At 44.5% G+C, this 27,943-nt stretch overlaps 2 protein-coding genes across 8 annotated transcripts in view; one reads left to right on the top strand and one right to left on the bottom strand.

The window, feature by feature from the left end:
- Positions 1 to 517: 517 nt before the first annotated feature.
- MORN4 (MORN repeat containing 4) lies at positions 518 to 13,000 on the bottom strand. Of its 5 annotated transcripts, none has more exons than XM_019939753.3 (5): positions 12,876 to 13,000; positions 4,648 to 4,740; positions 2,573 to 2,687; positions 2,054 to 2,163; positions 518 to 1,804 (listed from the first exon to the last, which is right to left on the bottom strand). In XM_019939753.3, exons 2-5 carry the CDS (start codon positions 4,712 to 4,714, stop codon positions 1,656 to 1,658), a joined length of 441 nt encoding a protein of 146 aa, XP_019795312.1. In that variant the 5' UTR covers positions 4,715 to 4,740; positions 12,876 to 13,000; the 3' UTR covers positions 518 to 1,655. The 5 variants fall into 5 exon arrangements, with proteins under 5 accessions (XP_019795312.1, XP_073650216.1, XP_004314642.1 ...); XM_073794115.1 differs by having other exon boundaries at positions 4,699 to 4,740; XM_004314594.4 differs by lacking the exon at positions 12,876 to 13,000 and adding an exon at positions 12,484 to 12,636.
- Positions 13,001 to 17,437: 4,437 nt separating this feature from the next.
- Positions 17,438 to 27,943, top strand: part of PI4K2A (phosphatidylinositol 4-kinase type 2 alpha) — a 26,960-nt gene continuing 16,454 nt past the window's right edge. Inside the window, exons 1-2 of one of the 3 annotated variants that reach the window (XR_012326957.1) lie at positions 17,438 to 18,006; positions 24,874 to 25,074. Coding sequence is in view for 2 of the 3 variants with exons in the window: in XM_073794111.1 (XP_073650212.1) it covers positions 17,572 to 18,006; positions 24,874 to 25,074 (636 nt within the window). In the remaining variant the exon portion in view is untranslated. The remainder of the gene's footprint in view (positions 18,007 to 24,873; positions 25,075 to 27,943) is intronic. The other 2 variants (XM_073794111.1, XM_019939747.3) reach the window with 2 other exon arrangements.

Raw genomic sequence — 27,943 nt, 5'->3', positions numbered from 1 at the left:
AGTCCCAGATACAAATCCCACCCAGCTCTGCCACTTACTAGTTTGGGCAACCTGAGCCTGCCTGGCTTTTTTTTTTTTTTCCGGTACACGGGCCTCTCACTGCTGCGGCCTCTCCCGTTGTGGAGCACAGGCTCCGGACGCGCAGGCTCAGCAGCCATGGCTCACGGGCCCAGCCGCTTCGCGGCATGTGGGATCTTCCCGCACCGGGGCACGAACCCGTGTCCCCTGCATCGTCAGGCGGACTCTCAACCACTGCGCCACCAGGGAAGCCCTGCCTGGCTTTGTGTGTGTGTGTGTGTGTGTGTGTGTGTGTGTGTGTGTGTGTGTGTGTGTGTGTGTGTGTGTGTGTGTGTGTGTGTGTGTTTTTAATGTTCCTACCTTTCAGAATTAGATGATATTATGTAGTAAAGTGTGCAGTGTCAGTTTCAAGCCCCCATCTATAATTAACTTTTAGAAACAGCAAATGGGTCAATATTCATAAGGGTGTACAGCAAGAGAGTCAAGAAAACTAAGTATAGGCAGTTCTGGTGATTGTTTAGTCCTCATAAACACTTGTTTCTACAGTACAATTCAGAGAATAAATAGAGGCACACGGCTCTAATTTCCACCACAATCTGCTGTTGAGGAGACATTCAGTGTGAGAATAAGGGGCTGGGGGGGCATGTTTGGGTCACAGGGTAACTGGAGGCCTCTGTGATGAACTGTGCAGGGATCCAGTCGATCAAGATCTGATCCCTAGGCCTGATGGCCAAGGCTCATGGTGCAAGAGTTACAGTGAACCAAATGCTCTTTTAGTTCACTGCCATCCCATGATGGGTCCAATTCTACCTGAACCCCAAGGGGTTGAGGTGGGTCTGACCTACTGGGCCACTGGGAAGAAGCTGTGTCAGCCCAAGCCATCCTTAAGGATTTAGTTCACTCCATGACAGGGCCTGATGGGACCCACAGATATCTGCCCTTGCCCTGGAGTTAGTTATAAATACAAGTTATAAGGTGACTGTTTATATCGGTTTCTTTCTGACTAAAGGGATCCTTTCCCATGTCTAAGGAAGGAGAGAGGAGCACAAATTATGTTTGTAAAGTCAAGGGAGAGGGAAATAGCATTCACTGAACCCTTCACAGGGGCAATAAGCAGACACGAGGACCAGTCTGGTCAGACAAAGTAGAAGGCCTGGGGCCATGATGCCAACCAGAAGCGAATGCAGGGGTAACATACAGAAAAGCTCTGGCCTTGACTTTCTCAGGACCGCTGTACTGTCTAAGCCACTCCTATCGTTTTCCTTATTTCTCCAGGGCAGTACAGAGCACTGGCCCTAATCTGGAGCTGGGATCATCTGCCCCAAATAGAGGTGGAAGGAAGAGACTCTGTATCACTTGGCAGAAAATGAAGTAGCAGGTCTGCACCGGGTGACCCATGGTTTTAGGGACAGAGAGTACCAACGAGCAAGAGAAGGGCAGGGCACACCGGGTACCACTGCTGCAAGGCCAGCGGCCCGAGCCTCAGACCTTCTGTAACCGAAGCCCTGCCTGGCAGGTGACGGGGCCCCTCCCGGGACTTCTGCTCCATGGTCATTCTCATCTCCTCTCACATAGGATTCTTTTGTTCACCCCCAGCGGGTGGTGGGGCGTTGCTGTTAGCTGGGCGCAGCGCCACGTCAGGCGGTGAGGCTCCGGGCTGACTTGGAGGCACTCTGGGCCCGCTGAACCACCGCCGAGCACTTCTCGCGCCGCAAAAGCTTGTTGTTCTCGAACAGACCTTCGTTGCGGGGTATTCCGTGAGAACCATCGGGGAAAGTCAGCAGGCCTTTGAGGGGGACAGAGAAAATATGGGTGAGACAGTGGCATTAGTGGCTGGGAGGTCTGCTTGCTACGTAGAGGCGGAGGGAGAGAAAAGTTTGCAGCCCTTGGGTACTCTATTGGTGAGTCTGATGACCCGGCATTGGCACCCAGTCACTATGCATTGCTGGGCATCCACAGGAGGATTAAAGCTGCAAAAGTGTCCTTCCACCCATTTATGCTTGTCAGTCACCTGTCCTGCTGGCCCGCAACTTACCCAAACCATCCACTCTGCCGTTTTTAAATTCCCCCTCAAAGGTCATGTTGTCATGTCGAATGAAGACTCCGACGCCGTTGAACTTGCCCTGGGCAAACTCCCCCTCATACCTGCAGAAACACGAGATGTCAGCCTTCAGGATAACTGAGTCAGGCAGCTGCCAACACCAAATGTGTGGTTATCAACACCAAGGAGCAAAGCTGATTCCACTCTTCCAGAGCTCCCACCCACCCAGCCAGCAGAGAGGGGTCAGAGAGTGTGTATGATACGAGGCTCTAATCTCAAGGAAATAACCTAAGAGGACAGTGGTGGGGTGGGAGGTCACTGACCTCCTTGCCATTTCAAATTTTAGATGTATTTATAAAGTAACCAATAAAAGAACGAACGCTGCTCCTTGCCTGTTTTCAGAGGGCCCGGGACCAGCTCAGGTTTGACCAGGTGTTTCTCACTGTCCCTTTTAGAACAGAACTTCCCTTCCCTAGTTTAAGGCTGAGAAAGGAATGATGACCCAGTACCCACCTCGAGCCATCTGAGAAGGTTAGTACCCCGAAGCCATTAAAGAGCCCATTCTCAAAATGGCCCAGGTACGCGCCACCATCTGCAAACATCAGCTGACCAAAACCATGTCTGCGGCCTGAGCAAAGAGAAGACAGGTGTCAGGTTGGGATGGGGCAGCTTCAGGGTCCCCTCTCACAGTCCAACATCCTTTGCCTTGCATCACCCCACCCACAAAGGAAAGAAGAGAAGCAGTGACATTAGCAGGGCAGAGAACTATTACCCAGAGTAATAAGCTGGCCTCTAAGATCTTCCCTTCTTAAGTCACAACCATCAGATTTGGAGCAGGTCTCTCCAAGTATGAAGATAAGAGAGCACTGAAAAATCACAATAGCTTAAAAAAAATTTAAATAAAAATCACAATAGCTAACTTCACAGGGCCTTCACTATGTGCCACGCACTCTTCCAAGCACTTTGTATTTATCATCTTATTTAATCCTCACAACAACCTTAGGAGGTAGGCCCAATACTATTATTATTCCCATTAACAGATGCAGAAACCAAGGCAAGGAGAAGATAAAAAACTTACTCAAGATCACAGAGCAACTAAAAGTGGTAGAGCAAGACAGCAAATGCAGCTGGCAGACTGACTCTGGAGCCCTCGACACTTAACTGCCTTGACACTCTGAGAAAAAAATTAAAGTACCCTCCAACACCATGAAGCTGCTGGGCAAACCTAACAGCCTGACTGGCAATACTAGTTTGAGCTTTGTTCCATCAATAGGGCTGTGCTTACCCACTGAACTGACCAGAGAACAGAGCAAGATACTGGAGAAGCAGCAATGCCATTCCGGGTACAAGGGCGCTCTTTTGGTGGATAGAGACTGCCCAGCAGAGCCTCGAGAAGCCTCTCCCCTTAAAAGGTCACGTTAAAGGGGACAGTAGGTGTTTGGGAGGCAGGAGAAAAGGCTGTGGATGTACGGAGGCAAGGTCACGTCCCATGTCACAATTTCTCCTCTCAAGGCTCAAAAATTCATCAGCTGCAGGGATCTACCATGAAAAGAATGAGGCGTCTGGAAAGAGTGTGAACTGCTCTTCGTTGGCACAACTATAGAGAGTCAAGTCTCCTCGGGGCAGTTCCGGGTTTGCTAGGACTGGACCCGTGAGACTTTTAAGTGGCCAGACTGTTTCCAAACTGAACATCATTAAAGTGCTTCCTGTATAGCCTCAGGCTGGAGGAATTCTGCCCTTCCTATGAATAGATACTTCCAAATGTAATGAGCTGTCACAGGAAATTCAAGGCAATGAATGTCATCTGCTCTTGAGTGTCTGCCCTAATTTCTTCCTTAAGATTCACTAGAATCAAGTCATTACAATGAATCTGTACTTTGCAACTTATGGGCCCTAAAAATAATTCATTTTGCTCTGCTGAGTACCTTAGCATTTATAAAAACAATTCCCAAGTAATACCACTAAAGGGTAAAAGAGTGTTGGGGGGGCTTCCCTGGTGGCGCAGTGGTTGAGAGTCCGCCTGCCGATGCAGGAGATCTGGGTTCGTGTCTCAGTCCGGGAAGATCCCACATGCTGCAGAGCGGGTAGTCCCGTGAGCCATGGCCGCTGAGCCTGCGCGTCCGGAGCCTGTGCTCCGCAACTGGAGAGGCCACAACAGTGTGAGGTCCGCGTACCGCAAAAAAAAAAAAAAAAAAAAAAAAAAAAAGAGTGTTGGGGGTTCTCCTGGCAGGCCAGTGGTTAGGACTCAACACTTTCACTGACATAGGCCCAGGTTCAATCCCTGGTCGGGGAACTAAGATCCTGCAAGCCACGAGGCGTGGCAAAAAAAAAAAAAAAAAAAAAAAAAAGTGTTAAAACACTTCAAATTTAGAAGTGGGAAGATTTAACTTATTTCTGGAGATTGGAGTAACAATAGCATTTTCCAATTCCTTTATTTATAATCCTAAAATCAAATAAAGGAAGGGCACTCTTTGGCTTTAGAAGTTAGAAATGAAGACTCGTAAAGTTGTCCTATATATATCCTGATGTATTTGTCCCTCAGCCAAAGGAAGTGTTCATCACTGGATGTTCCCCACGGGTCCTCTCACCCTCCTTCCACTCGCCACGATATTCCTCCCCACTGGAGTAGGTGAAGGAACCTTTTGTCAGGGTCATGGTGACAGCTTACAGAAGGATGAAAACTGCAAGAAATAAGCAGAGGAGAACCAGTGTCATAGGATGGCTGGAGGAAAGGCCTGTAAAGCAATTTTATAGATACCTTCGAAAGGCTACCAGCCTGGTAAGTGTAAACTGCCTTGATTACATTTAACAAAAATCCCCCCTCTCCAACCGCCACCACCATCATCGCCACCTCTGCCCAAGCAGTCTTATCCTCCTACTTGTCTTAAAAGTCTTCAGCCGGTTCCAATTTTCTAAGACCTGGGATGGAAATTTACGATTAATTTGTAAATATTTGCTTGATACCTACTATGTGCTTAGTCAATGTATAAAATGTAGTCTCGTTCCTCGTTGAGTTTATAATCTAGCTGATAAGACTAACAACTGAAACACTGAATAGGAGAGATAATATAATTAAGTGCCAAACTGGATGGCAGAGATTACAAAGAAAAGGGACAGGCAGAATTTAAAACAAGCAGTGAAGAACGCAAAGGGCAATGCCAGACTGAGAAAACATGGGGAATGAAAGCACAAAGAGCAATATAAACACGACATGTGCGGTGGGAATTAAGAAGCCGGGTCTTATTCGAGTTGAAGGTTTATTTAGGGAGTAACAGGAAACAAATTCATCTATGTACACCCAGCCTAAATCTTAAATCTGAAAAGAACCTCTCAGATTTAATCCAAACTCCCTCATTTTGGAGGGAGAAACATTTGGAGAAAACAGAAGCCCCAAGAGGTTAAAAACTAGTTAGAGAACAATGATGATGATGGAACTCGTGCCCATGCCTCCCCTGACTGCCGCTAGTTCTTTTTCCCCTGTACCATGTGCTCTGCTTTTAGGGTCAGGCCAGCTTAAGGAGACCTTTGAAAGCTAGGCAGAAGGGTTGATAGCTGATAAGGTATGGAAGAGAAGAAACCTCTGGGGGTTATAATACGAAATATGAAAGCAGAGTCTAAGGAAAATGAATGTGGCAGAAGGAAGCAGGATGGGCTGGAACAGCAAACGCCTACAGCCAGAAAAGCTGCAAGGCAGGAGATGTGATCATTTAGTCAATTGTAAAAATGGGCACAAAGTGTTCTCCCTCCATCCATGCCCTTGCAGATATGGCAGATCCTCCATTAAGAGGCAGCTTATTTATTCCTCTGCCTGTTGGATCTGGGTGGGTTATCTGACTTGCTTTCGCTAATGGAACATTAGCAAAGGTGACGTAGCAGAGGTTTGAAAAGCATTTGTTTGTTGGGCTTGCTCTCTTATTGCACTTGGAACTGTTCTGCCTCCATGTGAATGAGCCCAGGCTAGTCTGCCAGATGGTGAGAGGCCACGTGGAGCAGCTGTCCCAGCTGACCACAGATGCATGGGTGAGCTCAGACAAGACTAGAAGAGCTGCCCTCCTGAGCCCAGCCCCAAATTACTGACCCACAGAATCACGGACTAAAGAAATGGTTGTTGTAGCCACTATGTTTTGGGGATGGTGTGTAATAACACACCTAGCAAAAGCTAACTGATATACCCAGGTATGAGATCATAAAGCCTGATCTAGGGAGATAACAGGGTAATGGGAGCAGGAATGATTATCACAGGATAAACAAAAAAACCTGGTAACATTTGGAGACTGGCTAGGTATAGCTTCATATGAGGGTAAAAGAATAATTATACTCAAGGATATTCTATAAGAAGGGAGTTAAGATACCCAAAACATCAATAAATATAAAGAAACAAATAGAATCATTTGACATATTTTTGAAAATGCAATCCCTATTTCTCTTTCTTTCCTTTTTTTTTTTTTTTTTTTTTGGTAACTGGAAGTTTGTACCTCCTAATCTCCCTCACTTATTTCTCTGATCTCTCCACCCCCTCCCCTCTGGCAAACACCTGTTTCTTCTCTGTATCTATGACTTTGTTTGTTTTGTTATGTTTATTCATTTTTCTTTGTTTTTTAGATTCCACGTATAAGTGAAATCATATGGCATTTGTCTTTCTCTGATTTATTTCATTTAGCATAATACCCTCTATGTCCACTCATATTGTCACAAATGGCAAGATTTCATTTTTTCTTTTTTATGGCTGAGTAGTATTCATATATATATATATATATATATCTCCATTGTGTGTGTGTGTGTGTATATATATATATATATATATGGAATATATACACACATACCACATCTTCTTTACCCATTCATTTATTGATGGACACTTAGATTGCTTCCATATTTTGGCTACTGTAAACAATGCTGCAATGAATATAGGGGTGCATGTATCTTTTCTAAGAACTGTTTTCATTTTCTTCAGATAAATACCCAGGAGTGGAAGTGCTCCACTTCCACTCATATGGTAGTTCTGTTTTTAATTTTTTGAGGAACCACCATACTGTTTTCCACAGTGGCTGCACCAATTTACATCCCCACCAACAGTGCACGAGGGTTCCCTTTTCTCCACATCCTCCCCAACACCTGTAATTTGTTATCTTTTTGATAACAGCCATTCTGACAGTTGTGAGGTGATATCTCATTGAGGTTTTGATTTGCATTTCCCTGATGGTTAGTGATGTTGAACATCTTTTCATGTGCCTCTTGGCCATCTGTATGTCTCCTTTGGAAAAATGTCTATTCAGGACCTCTGCCCATTTTTAAATCAGGCTGTGTGATTTTTTGATGTTGAGTTTTATGAGTTCTTTGTATATTTTGGATATTAACCCCTTATCAAGTACATTGTTTGCAAATATCTTCTTCCATTTACTAGGTGGTCTTTTCATTTTGTTGATAGTTTCCTCCACTGTGCAAAAGCTTTTTAGTTTGACTAAGTCCCATCTGTTTATTTTTGCTTTTGTTTCCCTAACCTGAGGAGATGTATCCATAAAAATATTGCTAAGACTGATGTCAAAGAGCATACTGCCTATATTTTCTTCTAGGAGTTTTATGGTGTCATGACTTACATTTAAATCTTTACTCCATTTTGAGGGTTTGTTTGTTTGTTTGTATATGGTGTGAGAAAGTAGTCCAATTTGATTCTTCTGCATGTAGCTGTCCAGTTTTCCCAACACCATTTATTGAAGAGTGTGTTTTCCTTATGGTATATTCTTGCCTCCTCTGTGGTAGACTAATTGCCCATATAAGTGTGGGTTCATTTCTGGGCCATCTATTCTATTCCATTGATCTATGTGCCTGTTTCTGTGCCAGTACCATCCTATTTTGATTTCTGTAACTTTGTAGTATAGTTTGAAATCAGGGAGCGTGATACTTCCAGCTTTGTTGTTCTTTCTCAAGGTTGCTTTGGCTATTCAGGATCTTTTGTGTTTCCTTACAAATTCAAATGACACTTTGAAAAAATATCAGCAATTTTGACTAATGAGGTAAGTACTAAGTAGGGGAAAAGTAAATTATAGCCACTCATCTGTTCTTTATCAGCACCCTATGGGATATTCTAATTTTGGCCTATGTCATAATGATTTTGATGCAGATGCTGAAAGCTCAGAAATGGTCTGATGTGTAGACAGTCTGGCCTGAACAGAGCAGAAGCCCTGTGCTCTCACCCAAACATGGAGAGACATTCATTTCTACCCCCATAATGAAGGCCAGCTTTGTGGAAGCTCTTTTGGTGATGTTTGGAGTCACTCCCATTGGTACAACAGGGATTTTCTCACTTTTCTAGTTACTCAGGAGCTCCATGTTCAGGGTCCCTCACATTGTAGAAGATATCCCAAGATCAGGATCATTTTCTTGTCTTAATGCCCCTCAGTACCTCTGGGGGGCTATTTTCTCAGTGGCTGGCACCTGGTGTGCCATCTCTGTCCCATCAATGTTCCACAAGGTCAGCATCTAATTTCAGGCTCACGAGCCTCTTATCATCAGCCCAGCATCAGAGTATGCCTGGGGTAGAGGTCAACATGACTCCATCGCAAATACAACATTAATGAGAGGAAGAGAAGCAGTTTTCCATCGAAAGTACAGAGGAAAACGCTTTCCAGTCCAGAAAGGCATGTTGACAGCTAGAGGTCACCATCAGCTCTTCTGAGAACTAATTACATCAGAGAACTAAAAGTCAGCTTATGGCACAAATCTGAGCTATTTCATTCCTTCAAAATAAATCAGAATATGAATGGTTACATCTTCTACTAAATCTTAGAACAAAACAACCGTTCTGACACATAAATGCAAAATCATTATTTCTACAGGAAGATGATAAGATAAGGACATTTCCTTTCAAAGTTCAGCAGCAGCTGACTAACTTGTCTTCACTCCAAGTTTTTTTGTTTTGTTTTGTTTTGTTTTTGCGGTACGCGGGCCTCTCACTGTTGTGGCCTCTCCCGTTGCAGAGCATAGGCTCCAGATGCACAGGCTCAGCGGCCCTGGCTCACGGGCCCAGCCGCTCCACGGCATGTGGGATCCTCCCGGACTGGGGAACGAACCCGCATCCCCTGCATCGGCAGGCGGACTCTCAACCACTGCGCCACCAGGGAAGCCTCACTCGAAGTTTTGGAAGGAGTTATTTCAGTGCAATTTGAGGAGCCAGACTGACTACACAGGGGCTCAGCCTCTTGTGCGTTTACTTTTTCTCAAGGCTATGTAAAACTTCTAAACAGTGGCATCCCACCAGTAGAAGGAACTTGAAAGAAAGGGAACGGTTCTTCTCCAGTTTGAGGATTACTAGGGACTGAGTACTACCCAGCCCCTCCAACTGTAAACCTAGCCACTCTTTTGGTATGCTGTTAGCTCTTGGGCAACATATCCTAAATATTTCAAAGAAGCCAATGAAACTTGAAAGATTAGCTTCTCATTACCAAATAGGGTGGACTGAATTTTCCAAAGATATTCTCAATCGTATCTCCTGTCTTATACATTCTTCTACAATTTGACCTTGCCACTGCCCCATCAAAAAGTAGTGGCTAACTCCTCATTTATGAATCTGGCTAGGTTTGTGATTGCTTCAACCAATAGAACGTGATGGAAGCGATGGTGTGTTCTGAGGTTAGATCATACAAGGTAATGCAATTTCCATCTTGCTAACTGGTAAACTTGAGCTTGGAGACCTAAGCCACCACATAAGTAGTCTGATTATCCTGAGGCTACCAGGCTCAGTGGAGGCCGAGCCACATAAAAAGTCACATGTGCTGGTGCTTCCAGTTGGCAGTCCTCATCTCTGAATCATCCTAGCCCAGGCACCAGGAGTGAGTGAAGGAGCCTTCAGGGATTCCAGTCCCCAGCCACTGAGCCCACATCCCAGCTGATGTATCATGGAGGAGAGAGAGAGATTATCTCCCAATTCCTGACTCACAGAATCTGTGAGCATCCTATGGTTGTTTTAAGCAGCTAAGTTTGGGGTAATCGGTTACACAGCAATTGTAATGGGAACATCATCCCTCAACCTATCCCTGCCGCCATCCTCTCCCATTTGTTTTCAAAAGCACATACTACAAATTCCCATTCCTTTTTGTTCTAGGGAGATATAGCAAACTTCAACAGCTGCTTGTCAAAACGATGTCCATTCCCAAGAACACAATTAGAAGTGCTAATTAAAGGAAACACATGTACACTCCATGTGTCTCAGGCCATGGTTGAACACACTTGACTTGAAACTTCTACGTGTGTCCAAATAATTGATATTGTCACTGCCTGAGGCAGAATCAGGGTTTTCATGTATGACTTCTGTAGTTAGCCATGCTAATTAATAGCTGTATAGCCACTGACCCCAAAAAGAACTCTATCAGTAACCATGGTCCTCGAGACAAATCTAGTTTAATGAAGTATAGCCAGTGCTGATGCAGACTAAAAAAACCAATACTTTAAAGGAATGCAGGGACTTCCCTGGTGGCACAGTGGTTAAGAATCTGCCTGCCAATGCAGGAGACACAGGTTCGAGCCCTGGTCCAGGAAGACCCCATATGCCGCAGAGCAACTAAGCCCATGCTCTGCAACAAGAGAAGTCACTGCAATGAGCAGCCTGCCCGCAACTAGAGAAAAGAAAGCCCGTGCACAGCAAGAAAGACGCAACGCAGCCAAAAATAAATAAATGTATATTAAAAAGAAATAAGGAATGCAAATCAGTATTTGTATCAGCTATTCAAAAAATCTTCTTTGCGGTACGCGGGCCTCTCACCGTTGTGGCCTCTCCCGCTGGGAAGCACAGGCTCCGGACGCGCAGGCTCAGCGGCCATGGCTCACGGGCCCAGCCGCTCTGCGGCATGTGGGATCCTCCCAGACCAGGGCACGAACCCGTGTCCCCTGCATCGGCAGGTGGACTCTCAACCACTGCACCACCAGGGAAGCCCTCAAAAAATCTTTTTAAAGAGAACAGATGGCCTAGGAGTTTAGGCTTCAGATTTACATGTGGAATCTAGTTACAAAGCCAAGATGATTCATGCTTCTTAACAGATGCCCACCCTTTCTCTCTCTTGATAGGTGGGTTGCAAAGGATCAATCCAAACATTTATCTAAAAGAAAATGACTATTTTGTGCCTATAAACCAACACACTATTAGTCTGCACAATAGACTATATCCTTGCTATCTTTATTTTCTCCCGGCCCAGACATTTCCAAACAGAACTCGAAGACAGGAATGAGAACTTTTGTTTCCATTCCATTTGTCTTTTTTTTTTTAATTTCAGAAATCAAACTGGTTAAAAAATATTTATGCATCCACAGTAACCTGTGTCCAAATCCAGAGGATTAATAAAAAAAAAAAACTAACATAAAAGAGAATAGATTTTCAGTTTAAGAATATTTTTTGGAGGCATCCACCTTAACTATCTACATATAGCTTCACATTGTCCCCCTAAAGCCACCCTCCCCAGGGTGACAGTCTTGAAATTCTTTCAGTTATAAAGAAAGCAGCTCTTAGGCATTTAGAATCCTAAAGAAAAGAAAATGAAGGCTTTGATGAACAAAAATCAGGTTTATAATGGACCTAGAACAAAAAGTCAAATGTTCTTTTCAAAGTATTTTAAGTGAGCTTAAAATAACTGTCTTTGTTTTAAGTCTGTAAGTCTCTTTCACTGTAATTCTTCCTTCCACTGGAAAAGTAAACAAATGTACCGCTACTAGATAAAGGTCTTATTTAGGAAGACTGTGGGACAGCTAGACTGAAGAAAGTGGGAAGAAAATCCTGACACCAGAAAGAAGGTCAAAACAAAACAAAACAAACAGAAAAAGCCCAGACGCCTTGGGGTGATGGGGACTGCCAGGATACTATTCTATTTCATGAGAAAGTAAAATTCCTGGGCTGGGTTCTAATACAACCGAGTTACTCCCGGTGGTACCTAAGCAGTTTGGAGATGCTAGACAGTAGGGATGCCACCATCAACTAATTTAAGCATCCTACTTCCCAAGGATGTGTGTGAGGGACGTCTCTCCACCAGAGTGTGACAGAGGCGGACCCAGAGCAAACAAAGCCCTAGACCGCAACAAGGCAACACTTACTCGTCGACCTCCCCAGTCCTTCTCCCACCCGGTTCTGGCTTTCCAGCACCGCTACTTCCCTCACCCCGGGTCCGCTCTCCAGGGCGGGAGGGGTCTTTAGCTCACACTGGTCTGCGATCTCCTCTGCACACAGCGCCCACGTACCCCGATCTCTATCCCGGAGGCCATGGGCTCGGGCCTCGGACCCCGCGGTAGAGACGGGAGGCCCGGGTTTGGGACCTCCGGGGCAGCAACCCTCGGGATGGAGCCGCGCTCCCGCAGCCCCTGTCATTTCGGGCTGGGCTCCTCAGTCCCTTCCTCCCAGACCACACTCTCCCGGCCCCCTCCCACCCGCGCTGCCAGCCAACCTGGGCTCGGCCTTCCGGGATGACCGTCTCGCCCTGACGCGGGGCGGACCTCCGCTCCGCCGGGCTCGCCCCTGCCACCTGCCTCTCCGCCACCACCTCCAGTGCCTGCCGCACTTGACGCCGCCATCCCGGGCAGCCGCACTGGGCACAGTTCCCGCAGCCCATTGGCTGTTACCTAGGCAACCGGGAGCAACGCCACTCTCCATTGGCCTAGCCTGGGCTCTACGCCATCTTTGTGCGGAGCTGAGTGTTGCGAGAACCCTGGGCCAAATACCAGAAAGAGGGGTGGGGCTGACCCACGGTGCTACCTCAGCCACCCGGAGAACTCAGTTCTCGCCTACCAAGAGGTAGCCTAGCTGAAATGCCAACTCCAAACCAAACAAAAACCAAACCTGCGTCAGAAGCAACAGTCACCACCTACACAAGCGGCTCCGATCCTGCTCCGATCTCCACAGTTGTCAATGGCACCGACGCGGAGCTAAAGGACAGAACCCAAAACTGACTTTTGAGGTGCGGCTTTGTAAATTGTGAAGCGCAGGATGGGGCAACTGCAGTTTCATGAGTATCAGCCCTGTGCCAGCATTGTGATGATACCAGGGCACTTTTGCATTCATTATACGGATTTGTGTTGCCGTTGTCATGACTCATATACTTTGTATTTAAAATATAGGGCCAAGATTGGAACAAATCCTCCCAAATACCATGCACACCAACCGGTTTATCCATATGTTTATTTACCGAACAATGTGAATACAGCATGATGCTAGGTTCTGCCGGGCTAGAATAGACATGAACACTGCTCTCATAAGATTTACAGCCTCGATGTGGAGAAGAAAAAGTTCATGTACATGGAAAAATCCAAGTCTGTATTTAATTATTATATACTTAATTATTAAGAGAAGGCAGGCGAATGAAGAGAGTAAGCAAATTGCTTCTCTGAATTTGGATTTCCTAATCTGTAGAAAGGATGATAATAGTAATAATGATAAAGTCTCCCCAAGACTTGTATGAAAATACAATGTAAAATGCTCAGTACTGTGTCTGACATTGTAAGTGCTCAATAAACTGTAGTTCTAAAAGATTTGGATTCTGTTTTCAAATCCCATCTCTGCCACCAACTGTGTGTGACTTCAAGCAAGTTGGTAAGCTCTCTAGCCTGTGAAATGAGATTGCACTAGCAAATCTGTAAGATTCAATCCAGCTCTAACTCACTGGTTCAACATGCTGAACTGTGTGGTGTTAATCATGGATATAATTACAATAGTTGAGGAACAGAGTGTCAAGAAAACAGATATTAGATTGGAGAATGTGTATTTAGAAAATATGAAGAAATAAGGTTAAATAGATTGTGGTCAAATTATGGACAGACCTGAAAAAGTAGAAGATACGGTTTGCAAAATGTAGTTTCTTGAATCTGCAAATTTGTACACACAGAAAGTAGACTAGAGGTTACCAAGAGCCAGGGGAAGAGGATGTTACTGTTTAACAGGTACAGAGTTTTTGTTGGGATGATGAAAAAGCTTTGGGTATAGAGAGTGGTGATGGTTACACAACATTGTGAATGTATTTAATGTCACTGAATTGGACACTTATGAATGGTTAAAATGATAAATATTACATATATTTTACCATAATAAAAAAATGTAGTTTCTTGATCAGAGCAGTGACACAATAAAACCAGTGTTTTTTTTTTTTGTTTTGTTTTGTTTTTTGCGGTACGCGGGGCTCTCACTGTTGTGGCCTCTCCTGTTGCGGAGCACAGGCTCCGGACGTGCAGCGGCTATGGCTCATGGGCCCAGCCGCTCCGCGGCATGTGGGATCTTCCCAGACCAGGGCACGAACCCATGTCCCCCGCATCGGCAGGTGGACTCTCAACCACTGCGCCACCAGGGAAGCCCAAAACCAGTGTTTTAAGAAAATTAAACTGGCAGTGATACCCAGAGATGATCAGAGAGAGACTGGAAGCAGAGAAACTCAGAAGCTATTGCAATAATGTAGCTAAGACATCCTAAGAGTCTCAAAACTAATGCGGTATCAGTGAGGATGGAAAGAAAGGGGTAAACATGAGACATTTCGCAGAACTAATTAATAAGAAGCAATATAGTGTTAAAAGCATGGAGCTAGTCTGCCTGGATTTTGATCCAGTTCTGCCACTTACCAGCTGCATGACCACAAGCAAGTTACTTTACTCAGTTTCCAACATCATAGGGGCTGTAATGCCGGTTACGTGGCTTAATCTGTGTAGTGGACAAAGAACAATATTTGCCACATGCTTAGCATTTGGTAGGTGCTAGCTCTTAAAAGGCAATAGAGAATGTATTGACACTTTTCAGTAAAAGGAGAATCAAGTTCTAAGAAGTAAATACAGAAATAATTTCTGAGGGTTTTCCATAGAGAAAACTCAGAATTCAAGGGAGAACTCTGAATCTTGGAGCTTTCCTTGACCATAATTTGAAGCTTAAGGGCTAAATGAGATGAATCATACTAAGAGGTCATCTCTGTGGCTATGGCCTCTGGGACATAAGAGGCAAGTATTAGTTAATTATTTGATGTCTTGTTAGGAAAAGGAAATAACATGTCTTGTAACTGAAAGGGGAAATTGAACCATCTGTATGGACCTTTGCCTAGAATGGTTTATTTGGCAAAAAAAAAGTTTAAGATATTCTCAGTGTTAAAAACAAGACAACAGGCCCCAAAGGGAGTCACCTATGCTAAGCCCTATGTCACTAAACCCAAACTTAATACTTTACTTAATTACAGTTTCAGCCTCTCCCAGACATGGAATCTTAAATGAGGCAATCTGGACTCACCTGGTCAGCACTAGTGAGGTAATCTTTCTGATAGACCCCTGCATCCCGGCCCGAAAGGAAGGTGAACGCTGCCACAACCAATCTGCTTTCAGCTATAACTTCCTTGGCCCACTGCCTATAAAGGTCTTTCACGTTGTACAGCTCCTCAGAGTTCCTTTCTATCTGCTACGTGGGATGCTGCCCAATTCATGAATCATTGAATAAAGCCCATAAGATCTTTAAAATTTATCCAGTTGAATTTTGTTTTTTAACACCGTACGTACAATTAAACAATTCTTTCAGTTCAGTACTTCTACTTAGTTGTGGCAATAATTAGATTCAAGAAAGAATGATTTTAAAATATTGGTTACAAGGGGTCTGGTCATCTTTTGAGAAAACCCATGCCTCTAGTCTGTTGGTTACTTTAAACGTAAAAACAAAAACAACATCAACAATAACCTCAGGTCCAGTGGTTAAGAATCAGCTTTCCAATGCAGGGGACTCGGGTTCGATCCCTGGTTGGGAACTAAGATCCCACATGCTGAGGGGCAACCAAGCCTGAGTGCTGCAACTACAGAGCCCATGCGCTCTGGAGCTGGCGTGCCACAACTAGAGAGAAGGCCACATGCCCCAGTGAAGGATCCTGCGTGCCGCAACTAAGACCCAACACAGCCATAAATAAATAAATAAATATTTTAAAAAACCCAATAACCTGAGCAGTGATAAAAAGCTACCATTTGTTGAGTGCTTTTTATGTACTAAACACTATGCTAAGTTTTTTTTTTTGTTTTTTTTTTTCTATACGCGGGCCTCTCACTGTTGTGGCCTCTCCCGTTGCGGAGCACAGGCTCCGGACGCGCAGGCTCAGTGGCCATGGCCCACGGGCCCAGCCGCTCCGCGGCATGCGGGATCCTCCCGGACCGGGGCACAAACCCGTGTCCCCTGCATCGGCAGGCGGACTCCCAACCACTGCGCCACCAGCGAAGCCCTATGCTAAGTTTTTATGTACGTTATCTTGATTCTTATTTAACCAGTTGAGGAAGGGATGATTATTCTCATTTTATAGAGGAAGACACTGAGGCTTAGAAAGTTAAGTAACATACAAAATAATAAGTGTGGCGCTGGAGTTCAAACTCAAATGTCTTTGATTCACTCTTTTCCCAATGATAAAATAAACATTCACATTTTAAGGCAAGACAAGAAAAACTTAAAAATTTTCTCTGCCAGTTTGGGTTTCTTCCTCTCTAGTGTGCATTGTGCATCTGCATTATGCATTAACCAGACCTCCCCAATAGCAGAAATACAAGATCAATTTTTCTTCTGGCGCCAACCATATAACTCCTTAGAAAATAACATTCCTTTCTCAATCCTTGTGTGTACAGACATATTTGGTGAACTTTATGTACAATTCCAATGTATCATTTCGCTTAAAGATAGCGATTAGTGAAGAACAGACTGATTAGACGACCTGGGGAGATACTAGCCTGCACATAAGAGAAGTTCTTAGCATAAACACTTATGACTTTATTAATGTTACTAGCTATATTACTTGTATTCTGCCTGTTTTACAGGATTGTTTCTCACATTACCAAATGTGTGACTGAGCCTCTGATAAAATTAATGATGATTAGCTGACTTGAAATGATTGACCAAATATATAGTCCTATAAGATCAATGATGTAGGACCTCTCTGGCGGTCCAGAGTTTGACTCCGTGCTTTCGTAAGCCAGAAAGAGAAAAACAAATATCATATATTAACACGTATATGTGGAATCTAGAAAAATGGTACAGATAAACCTATTTGCAGGGCAGGAACAGAGACGCAGACGTAGAGAATGGACATGAGGACACAGGGGGAGAAGGAGAGGGTGGGACGAATTGGGAGATTAGGAATGACATATATACATCACTAGGATGTGTGACTGAGGAGCTTGGCTGCTTTATTGTAAACTTCCAAACAAGGGCCAGCAATCGGAATCTAAGGGCGGGGCTGGGCTGGTAAGAGCAGAAGGAGTGTCTGACCCGGGGCTGGCTCCTGGAGCATGCGCAGTCTTCACAGAAAGTGATCAGCGGAAAGTGCTGAGGACGCTATTGCGTCGGCATAGTTTCTGATTGGCTACCGTTCGCCCGCGAGGGGTCGTGTCTACTCGTCGCCAAGTAAACAGGGAAGGTAGGGGCGGGGCCAAAGAGGCGTCGGGACCTGGTTGGCCCGGGGAGGGTTGGGGGTTTCGCGGATTGGTCCCAGCCGGGATCTCAGCTGTGTGAAGCGCACCGGGTCCTGGAGCCCGCGGCCTGAGGGATGGACGAGACTAGTCCACTCGTGTCCCCTGAGCGGGCCCAACCTCCGGACTACACCTTTCCGTCCGCCTCGGCCGCTCACTTTCCGCAGGTGCCGGGAGGCGCGGTCCGCGTGGCGGCGGTGGCCGGCCCGGCCCCCTCTCCGCAGGGCTCGCCAGGCCACGACCGGGAGCGGCAGCCACTGCTGGATCGGGCCCGGGGCGCGGCGGCCCAGTGTCAAACCCAAACCGTGGCGGCGCAGGCCCAAGCCCTGGCCGCCCAGGCTGCGGCGGCCGCGCACGCCGCGCAGGCCCACCGCGAGCGGAACGAGTTCCCGGAGGACCCCGAGTTCGAGGCGGTGGTGCGGCAGGCCGAGGTGGCCATCGAGCGTTGCATCTTCCCCGAGCGCATCTACCAGGGCTCCAGCGGAAGCTACTTCGTCAAGGACCCTCAGGGGGTGAGAGCGGGCTGGGGACCGCGACCGCCGGCATCGGGGAGGGTGGGCCTGTCCGGGGAAGTTTGAGGGTTCGCACAGCCAGAGGGAGAACGGGGGTTTGAAAGGCTAAGAAATGGAGAAACTTCACAGTGCAGAGCCCCTTGACAGGATTTTGGAATTCTACTGAGGACTGGAGACGGATAAGCTGTCCGGAATGAAGAAATAAATCAGAACTTATTTGGTAGGGGAAGAGTGAGCGGAGAATGAAAAGAGGAAATTGACCAGATACAGGCGAGGGGCCCTGCGGTGTGATGGGGCAGTCGGCCTCTGGACAGAGACGCGCGGGGAGATGCTGCTTTCTAGTAGGTTCCTCATTCGGCCACTGACGTACTGTTTTGAGCTTTGAGCCCGTCCTCTCTTTTTGGACTGAACCAGTGTTGTCGCTGTTCATTGAGGAGGACGGGTGACCCATCAGGGGCTCTGAGGGTTCATTCCCAGCCTTCTCTGTTGTGGGGACGTCTCCTGCCACCAACCCAGGCCCCTTATTGGCAGACGTTTGTTGTAAGAGTGGGTGGACTCATCAGTTTCATTTGTCCTGGTTATTGCTCACTTCTGGGAAATTGTTCAAATCCTTCTTGTGGCTCCTCAGTTTAGAATGTGAAGTTTGAGAAACATGGGACTGTCAGCTACTTTTTACTTTCATTTCTCACCCAGGACTGTCAGCAGTTTGCTTTTTTAACAAAGGCGGAATGTTTGTTTGACCTTTATTTTGCCCCTTGTATGTGTTTAAAGGGGGATGGGATGGGGTATGGAGTGACCAGGGCGGCTGAAAAGTGACCTTTATTCTTTTGATAACCATAGGAGAATTTAAGGCATTTAGATCAAACTAGAGGTATCTTTGGAATATCAATGAGTCAAAAAAAAAAAATCAAATCTTCCCTGTTAAAGTTCTCAGATGGACCAGAATGGTTTATTGGGAAAATGTATTATTGTTATGCTTATTAAAATGATGGGTATCAGAGCTCCCTCACATTTTCTCTGCATCTCTCTTGTGTGAACTCTTGAGATGGGTGGTGTGTTCTTTTGGCAGGAGTGCTGAGTGGCCAGGATGGACTGTGACTTGTAGCTCTTGGTTAGGTTCATTGAAGGATTCAGTTAATTCCCCAGAAGTTGTTGTCCCTGAATTATCACCAAGAACCAGAGAGCAATTCTGCCATCAAATCAGTTAACATAAACTGAGACAGGGGAAAGCTTTGAGAGTAGTAAGTCTTTCAAATAAGGGAGCAGTGAGTTAAATCGAAAGCTCAAACAGGAACCGTCACTTGCAGAAGAAAAGAAAGGTGGGTGTCCTGAGGTTTAAATGTTAGCAAGATGTTTTCATCTTTTTTATTCAGGAACCAGAGTGAGATCTAAGATACGAATGGATTTTATTTTATTTTGTAGTTGTTTGCTTGTTGGCTGATGTAAGAATGGGCTAAGATTATCTTTGTTAGGTATAGAAGCAGGAGGAAGGTTTTTGTTTTTCTTTCATGACACTGTTACAGCTCCACTGTAACACTGGAAGTGTGTCAGGTCAGCAGAGAAGTGTTCTGGTGCTCTGACAGGTGGGAGTAATATGATCTCTCAGTTCTACCTGGCAGGTAAAGTACTACCACCTCAGTACATAGGCCACAGAGAATGACACACTATGGGTATGCTTCTTGGTGATTTGCAGGATCTTAGTCTCTCAAATTTCCTGGCCACTGTCCTTTCTTAGAGGGGAAGTCAAGACACATATGACTGGATAAAACTTATTAGTGTAACCATCCTGTTCACACTGAGGAAAATGTGGTTCAGAGCAGAGGATCACTTCCTAACTGCTATGGTGGGTTATACTGGACCACAGACCCACTGTAGTTAGTTTTGTCATCTTTGGCCCTGCTGCAAATGTGTTTAACTATTTTATTTAAAAATACGTAGATAGCATTTACTGTATGCCAGGTACTATTTAAAATGCTTTACAAATAATAATTCACTTAATACTCATAACACCTTCAGAGGTAGGTACTATTATTGCCCCCACAGATGATGACACTGAGGCACACAGTATACCTAATTTGCCCAGGGTGTCACAGCTGTTAAGTAGGAGGCAGGATTCAGACCCAGGCAGACTGGCTCCAGAGTTCATGCTCCTAACTACTATGTCCTGCTGCCTCAGAGTTAGTCATCTGAATCTCTGGTTTCTCTTTTCAGCTACCATATTGGTTAAGACTAAATTTGGTTGTGTGTGACAGAAAATTTAAAATAATAATAACTTGAATAAAAGTACATTTGACTCTCCTAAAAGAAGTCTACAGACTGCTCAGAGCTGGGATGGCATTTTCCTTTATCATGGATGCAGTATGAACAATATGCATCCGACCGTCCGGCTGGTCAGCCATCCCTAGCATGTGGCTTCCACTTCGTGATCCAAGATGGCTGCTCAAACTGCAGACATCTTGCCTGCTTTTCAGCCAGTTGGAAGAAGGAGAGGGAGAGGAAGAGGGAGAGGATGCCCTTTCCCTGTCGGACGTTTCCTAGAAGTTGCACCAGACTCTTCTCCTTACATTCCATCGTCCAGAACTTAGCTGCAGTAGTGGCTGGGAACTGTAGTCTTTATTTTGCCCAGCTAAAAATCAGGGACCTGTGTCCAAGGAAGAAGAGGGAACAGAGATTGGGGGAACCAGCAGTTTCTGCCACAGGTACTTTGCAGCTGGACAGTCTGAAAAGTTCTTAAAGATAACAGCCCTGATTCCATTTCCCATTGTAGGGTGGTTCCTTCCTCAGGATGAGCAAGTAAGGGACCTGGAACAGTAAGATGGAAAATGCTAGATCAGGAGTCATGGTAGAGTGCTCATATTACCCTCCTCATCTACATACATCCTTGTGCTTCAGGTCTCATGCTCAATCATCTACGAAAGTATTTTTTGAGAATTTTCTGTTTTGAGAGGCTAGTAATTCTAGGTGTTCATGTTGCCAAAACATAGAACAGCATGTGATTGACTAGTTTATTGGGAGGAGTAAATGAGATACCACACATGAAAGCCCCTGGCCTAATTCCTGGTGCTTAGCAGGAGTTCAGAGTGTTTCGTTTCGTTTTTAAGTTACATGCCCACTGACCTCTGGATTAGGCTTTCTTGGATATGTGGCACTGAATAAAGCAAAAGTAGTATAATTCTGAGATGATCCTTTCATATTGAGAATAGTAATTCATTAGACAATGCTCATTGGTGTTTGCGACACAATTCTACAGGTACTGCTCACATGTTCTAGGAGCTTGGCCTTGTATCAGTAATTTTCAACCTTTTAAAAATACTTCATTCACCAAGAGTTTGTCATGAAAACAGTACAGTATTATTTTCCATTTTCAAATATAAAATTATGTTGTAATATTGAATGTGTTTCTTCTAACCACCTGTGCCCTACAGGAAATTTTGATGTCCTAACATTCGGTTGAGAATGACACTAATAGCCAAATAAAGAATAAAGATCTCAAACAGAGTAACTTATTTATTACTAAAATGTTAAGACACAGTCATGTTTGTATACCATATATAGGTGTAGTTCTGGAGATTTTTAAGCATCATCTACCATCTGTTATAGGGAGCTGTCCCAGGCTACAAGTTGTAATGGATGAGGCAGGTTGGGTCGATGGCAGTGGATAGGAAAATAAATACAGGCTGAACCTCTTTTATTACATTCTACTTACAGCCCATCTTCTTTCAGGATCTCATATATTTGGAGTAGTACATCCCTCTCTTTTGTAAAAGTTAACATGTAAATAAGGCTTCTCTACCTAAATAGCTAAGTCAAAGAATGCTGTTTCCATCCAACCTCTACAGAATACAGACTTGCCTTTTTCACTTTCATTTCCTTATGAGTGTACAGCAGAGATTTCCAGAGGTCGCATGATGTATGATATTGAAACAGATTGAATTTTAAAGAAGATGTGAGAATACAGTTGTCTTTTATTGAGCCAAACATTAGAGATTTGCAAAATGTAAAACAATGCCAGTCTTCTCACTAAATGTTTTTTAAAATATAGTTATTTCTCATAAAAACATGTCACTTATGTTAACATGTAATAGGCTTATTTTTATGATTAGGTGAATTAATAAATAGTTTTAACATTTTAGTTTTAATTTCTAGTACAGCAAATATAGATTTTACCCATGTATATAAAAGCTTTTGGGGTCTTTAATAGTTTTTAAGAGTTTAAAGGGGCCTTGAAACCAAAAAGTTTGAGAACCGTCCACTTTGTGTTTACCAAACTTAAAAAAAACCGTTTATTATGCGTTATTTTTGCATATTTCACTGCATAGTATGAGTGATGTGCTTGAACTGTGTTAGATTTTAGCACAGCATAGACCCTCCTCCGTGGGGCTGCTGCATAGGTATAGGAACCCCTTCTGGGTTCCAGGTTTCAGTAACTGGTTGCGGGTCTGGCAGCAGCCAGTGAGTGGCCCCTTGCTTCCTTGTGCAGTTGCTGTTTTTATCCCCAAGTTCATGGATTGCTGCTACTTGAGCTACCTGCACCTTAACCCCTTTATTAAAAGGGGTTTTAGTAAGTGGGTGTTAAGGGAGGGTGTTTTTAAAATATTGACATCAAACTGAAGCTTTCTCCTAAATGTAATAAAGGAATTGAAAGTATATTAAAGAAGAGAAAGGTTGGTGAAACAAATTAGGCAGTAGTTATTTTCTTTCTCAACCAAATATTGGTGGGTGGCTTTAGAATTTGTTTTCTATGAATTAGGAGAATATTCTTGAGTATTCTGTAACACAGTTGATTATTTGACGTTAACATTAGCTTTGGAAATTAGGCCAGAGGCTGCTTTATGTGTCTGTCTAGGAAACCCACAGAGTGCTGATGCACTGTCTTATAAGAACTAGGTACTGAGCAAATGTTGGCAGAATTGAATTGAACTGAGGCAACGCTTAGTCCTGAAAGGCACTTGTCTCCCTTTCTGTCTGAATGTCCTTCTGTTCCTCCATCCTTCCCACCCTACCATTCCCCTATTTGTCCATTCCAGGCATTATTATTTAATGAAACCCTTGTAATACTGAGAGAACCATGATTACTAATGCTTTTAGAGTCAACAAAATGCTTTCTGATTCTCCTTTTGGTGGAAGGAAATTGAGAAGTTTGAGGGGTCAGTCTATAAAAGATGCTTGGCTGCAATGTTGGCCTTCAAGTTCTGCTTTCTTTTCTTTTCTTTCTTTTTTTTTTTTTCTGGCTGCACCGTGTGGCTTTTGGGACCTTAGTTTCCCGACCAGGGATCAGACCTGTGCCCCCTGCAGTGGAAGTGCAGAGTCCTAACCCCTGGATTGCCAGGGAATTCCCAAGTTCTGCTTTCTTTAAGTGGAAGTATTTAAGCCTTAGCCCTGTTATTTTTCAGCCTCACTAATAGTAGGAATGTCTTGGTTTCCCTTTCATTGGGGACCAGCTTGCAGAACTCCACATTGTGCCTCAGTTGAACTGACTGGTGGGTTCTGGGATGGGCCTCAAGTTGTACTGTGGTTTCACTGCCCAGGTTCCAGAGAGTTACATTGGAGTCATCAGTCATTCTCTGTATGGTAAGCCACTTACTACTGCTGCTGTGTGATTCAGAGCCCAGGGTTCCAGGGGTACAGAGACAGAGAGGACGATTGCTAAAATAGGCCTCTTCCTAGCCACTTTAGATAAGAATGTAATTCTGAAGACTTAGAATATGAATATATGCATTTGACTTTTTCTGGTGAATAAGTAAGTTTGTTTATCGTTAAGAATAAATTGATTCTTTTGGAGGAGGAAAGTTCTGTATTTCTCTTGCCCTCTCAAATCCTTGCAAGGCTTCTTGAAGGGACTGTCCTCAAGATTGACCAGTTATTGTTTTAGACATGTGCCTAGCCAGTTCCTAATATGAGTACTTAATGCAGTCAGGTGGATTTGTGTTTTTTGCTGTGACCAGCCATTCAGGAAGTGACACCCACAGGCAAATGACTTATGACCTAGACTAGCTTGAGTTGGCTATGGGGTGAGGGGAGAGGGAGAGTCATATGATATAAAGATGAATCACTTGAATAGCATATTTACTTTACTTTTCTTCCTTTGAAAGTACCAGCTTGGGGACTGGAAGGAATGACATAAATATAAAACCACCTCAGAGGGCTGACTGGCTTGGGGAAGAAACCTTCAGGAGGGAAGGCCTTAGTTTCTAGATTGCAGCAGCATCCCATAGGTCCAAGGATCTTTGAGGATTAAGTTACTGTCTGCCAGAGAAGATGGATCTTAATCTTTGTGGCCTCTCATGTCCTGATCTCTTGCCTATCAGAATTACTTAAAAGAAACCCATTCTAACCAGGTAGCAGATCCTTTTTCCTGCTGTGATTTTTCTCTTCCATTGCTTTCTTAGTTTGTCATTCCTAAACTTTTTTAAGGTTTGTTAACACGCGGAGGGGGTGGGTGTGGAATAGTAAGGCCGATAGAGGAAACTACCATTGATGAAAGAACTTTCTTAACCTCATTCTATAAGACCTTACTAATTTCCTTTCAGCTGATACTTTTTTGAGTCTTTCCATAATTGATGCAGAACAACAGCATGTATGAGTGTACCTTAGAAGTTGGGGTTTGATGGTGTTAGAATCTGTTGTACCGTATATACCAGACTTGGCATCTTCTCTGGCCTCAGCCCTTTCTCGCAGGGGGTTTCTCAGCTGCTCATGTGAGCTGGTGTCTTCCCCTTACAAGCTGGGGGAGAAGCCAGTATCTAACTGTACATAGGGATTGTCTGCCTATGCCCTCTCATTTCTTTCTAGATTCCTGCTGACCTGGACTGTGAGCTACTTTAATCAACTTGCCTTTAACATCCTCTTTTTCTTTTGTCTCTGTAGAAAATCATTGCTGTTTTCAAACCCAAGAATGAAGAGCCATACGGGCATCTTAATCCTAAGTGGACCAAGTGGCTGCAAAAGCTGTGCTGTCCCTGCTGCTTTGGCCGTGACTGCCTTGTCCTCAACCAGGGCTATCTCTCAGAGGCAGGGGCCAGCCTGGTGGACCAAAAACTGGAACTCAACATTGTACCGCGTACAAAGGTTAGTCTCCAGGAAGCCTTACTGCCTGGCCAGAGTTTTCCTGGACCTAAGCCCTGCTACGTGTTAGTGGGACTGCTAGATCCAGTGACAGCTATTTGTGCCCTGAGTCTAGGGTTCTCAGCCCTTTTTTTTGGTGGGGGTGGTAGGTTTCAGCTCATGGTTTGATCATGCGATGAAAGCTATCCTGAGAAGGATACACATAAATTTTCTGCACACAGTTTCAGGAAGTTCACTGACCTGATGCACATGTATGGACTCCCTGGGTCTTTGGATCCCAGGTAACCCCAAGCTGGTTAGAAACCTAGCTACTTTTGTAGCTTACTCTGTTAGATTTCTGAGCTATTCCAGGATTTAGATACAGTCTAGAATGGACTAGCTGATGTCAGCTAAGCACTAATGCAAGTTATGCCAAGGAGGACTCTAGGATTGGCTGAGGGTTAGAGTAAAGGTCTGGCCTGAACACCTACAGGGAACTGACATGGAATTCTCCTCACCCATCTTTATGCTATGGAATTCTGGTACTTGTCTGAACATAACAAAATCGGGTTCCCAGATCCAGGCAATTCCACACTTAGAATGGATTTGTACATACCTTGTATGTGTTATAGACTTAGCTGAGGTTCTATTGAAGGGTCTGGACTATACCCGCCCCCTGCCCCCTCGCCCCCTCGCCTCTTGCAAAAACATGCTTTAATATAGAATTTATTGCATACAATTTCAGGAAGTTTACTGACACTAGGTTAAGAACCCCTGTACTACAGGGTGTCTCATGAAACCTTCCAAGGGTTCTGAGGGGAAGAAATCTGCTTGTCAGCATATGAACATCTAAGGACACGTCGTCACTCATTTAGTATGTGGCTCCCTGAGATTTAGTAACAATTTAAGGGGGAACTCTGATCTGATGCTTTAAGGCTGCAGGGGCATCTTTGTATCTCTGGGTCTTAATCCTCTTTGAAAATCTGATAAAAGCTATAAATCTTGTTCCCACAAAAAATACATATATTTTCAATTATTGCATATAATTTCAGGAGGATGGTTCATAGACAAGTTGAAGTCTACCCTTTGACTCATAGGATCTAGATTAAAAACCCCTGCTTAAGGTTTTCTTTGCCGGTTTAGATAGCAGGCTGTGGGCAAAGAGCCTGATCAGCAGACAGGAGCTTCCCTTCAAATCTGTTTTTTCTGTTTTCCCAGGGTATGTTAGAAGAAAATGTGATTGTTGTGGATGTTTAACTGTGTCTGCTCCTTTGCCACCAAACTTCAAATAAGCCAACTAATTTGTTAAGGTTGTAGAAGTCAGGGACCACTTCTTGAAATTTCCTCCTCTCATTCTCAGCACCTAGCAAAGTACTATACTTACAGTAGGCATTCCTTAAGTACCAGCGGAATCAGTGGATAGATAGCAAACCATGAAAAAACAGTAACAGAGATCCCCCAACCTCAGGCCAATGGAGAGAATGTTTGATTGTAGTTCCGGGCTTGTAGCTCCCATCTGACACCTAAGTCACTGCCTGGCCTTGTGCAGCTCATTCCTTCCCTTTATACTTAGTTCTCTCTGTGTGCGTATAGTTAAACGGCACATTGAACATCTTGTATGATAATTAAAGCTCCTAAGATCTCCTGCCTAACCTGAAATCCTCCTACTAGGCCCCTCTTAGACTCTAGAAATGCTTCTAAGTACTCCTTGCATATCACTGTAATTTCCTTTCTCTGCTAGGTAAATAGCAGACCACCCATGCCCTGTGCCTGTCTGCTTTGCCTGTGCTTCTCGAGTGCAGTGCCTAAGAACCAGAGGGCTTAAGTCCAAATTCTGGTGCTGCAGCGCTTCACTGGGTGACCCTTGGGCAAGTCACCCCCACATCCCCTGCCCATTCAGTCTCCTCACTATAAAAATAGGGACAGAAAGAGGTCCTACTTTAGAGAGTGGCTATGAAGATTGCACAAGTTAATCCATGTTGAACATGTAGCCCAGCAGCTGGCACAGTGTAAACACTCCATACATCTTTGCCTGTGGTATTTTTATGACTATTCTAATCATTAATGTCACATAATCCCTTTCTTCCCTATCTCTGGGCTTCCTCTTTCCCTGTTAGAGAACCTTAATGAGGACTGAGGATCCTTTACATCAAAAAATCAACAACAAAAACACTTGTCTTCCATGAGACTGAGATGAGACAGAACTTTGCAAGCTTAACATACATTTGTGTGAGGCTTTCCTGGTGGCGCAGTGGTTAAGAATCTGCCTGCCAATGCAGGGGACACAGGTTCGAGCCCTGGTCCGGGAAGATCCCACATGCCGCGGAGCAGCTAAGCCCGTGTGCCACAACTACTAAGCCTGTGCTCTAGAGCCCACGAGCTACAACTACTGAGCCTGCGCTCCTAGAGCCCATGCTCTGCAGCAAGAGAAGCCGCAACAAGAGAAGCCACTGCACTGAGAATCCCATGCACCACAGTGGAGAGTAGCCCCCGCTCAACGCAACTAGAGAAAGTCCATGCACAGCAACGAAGACCCCCCAATGCAGCCAAAAAAAAAAAAATAAATAAATAAATAATGCTAAAACAAAACAAACAAGCCAAAGAAACCCACATATATTTGCAAGCTTTACATTACAGCTGTTGGACAATAGTAAGAGGAAATCTCTCCCCTCCCTCCGTCCCCACCCTTGTGATAGGATTCTATCCAGTTGATCAGAGCATCTGTCACTATGGAAACGGGGCTCACCCTGAGATGGAGCTTCAAGCAGTAAGGCTGTAATTCTCACTCGATCACTATCTCTGCTCTCTGTTCCTGCAAGGTTTCAGGTTGTGATAGTTTCATTAGTCACAGGGAAAGAGTGGTTTGTTACAAAAATTGATCGAAAATAAATCT

The sequence above is a fragment of the Tursiops truncatus genome, chromosome 16 (assembly GCF_011762595.2).
Source record: "Tursiops truncatus isolate mTurTru1 chromosome 16, mTurTru1.mat.Y, whole genome shotgun sequence".
Lineage (NCBI taxonomy): Eukaryota > Metazoa > Chordata > Mammalia > Artiodactyla > Delphinidae > Tursiops > Tursiops truncatus.
This window is presented reverse-complemented; position numbering and strand designations above follow the sequence as displayed.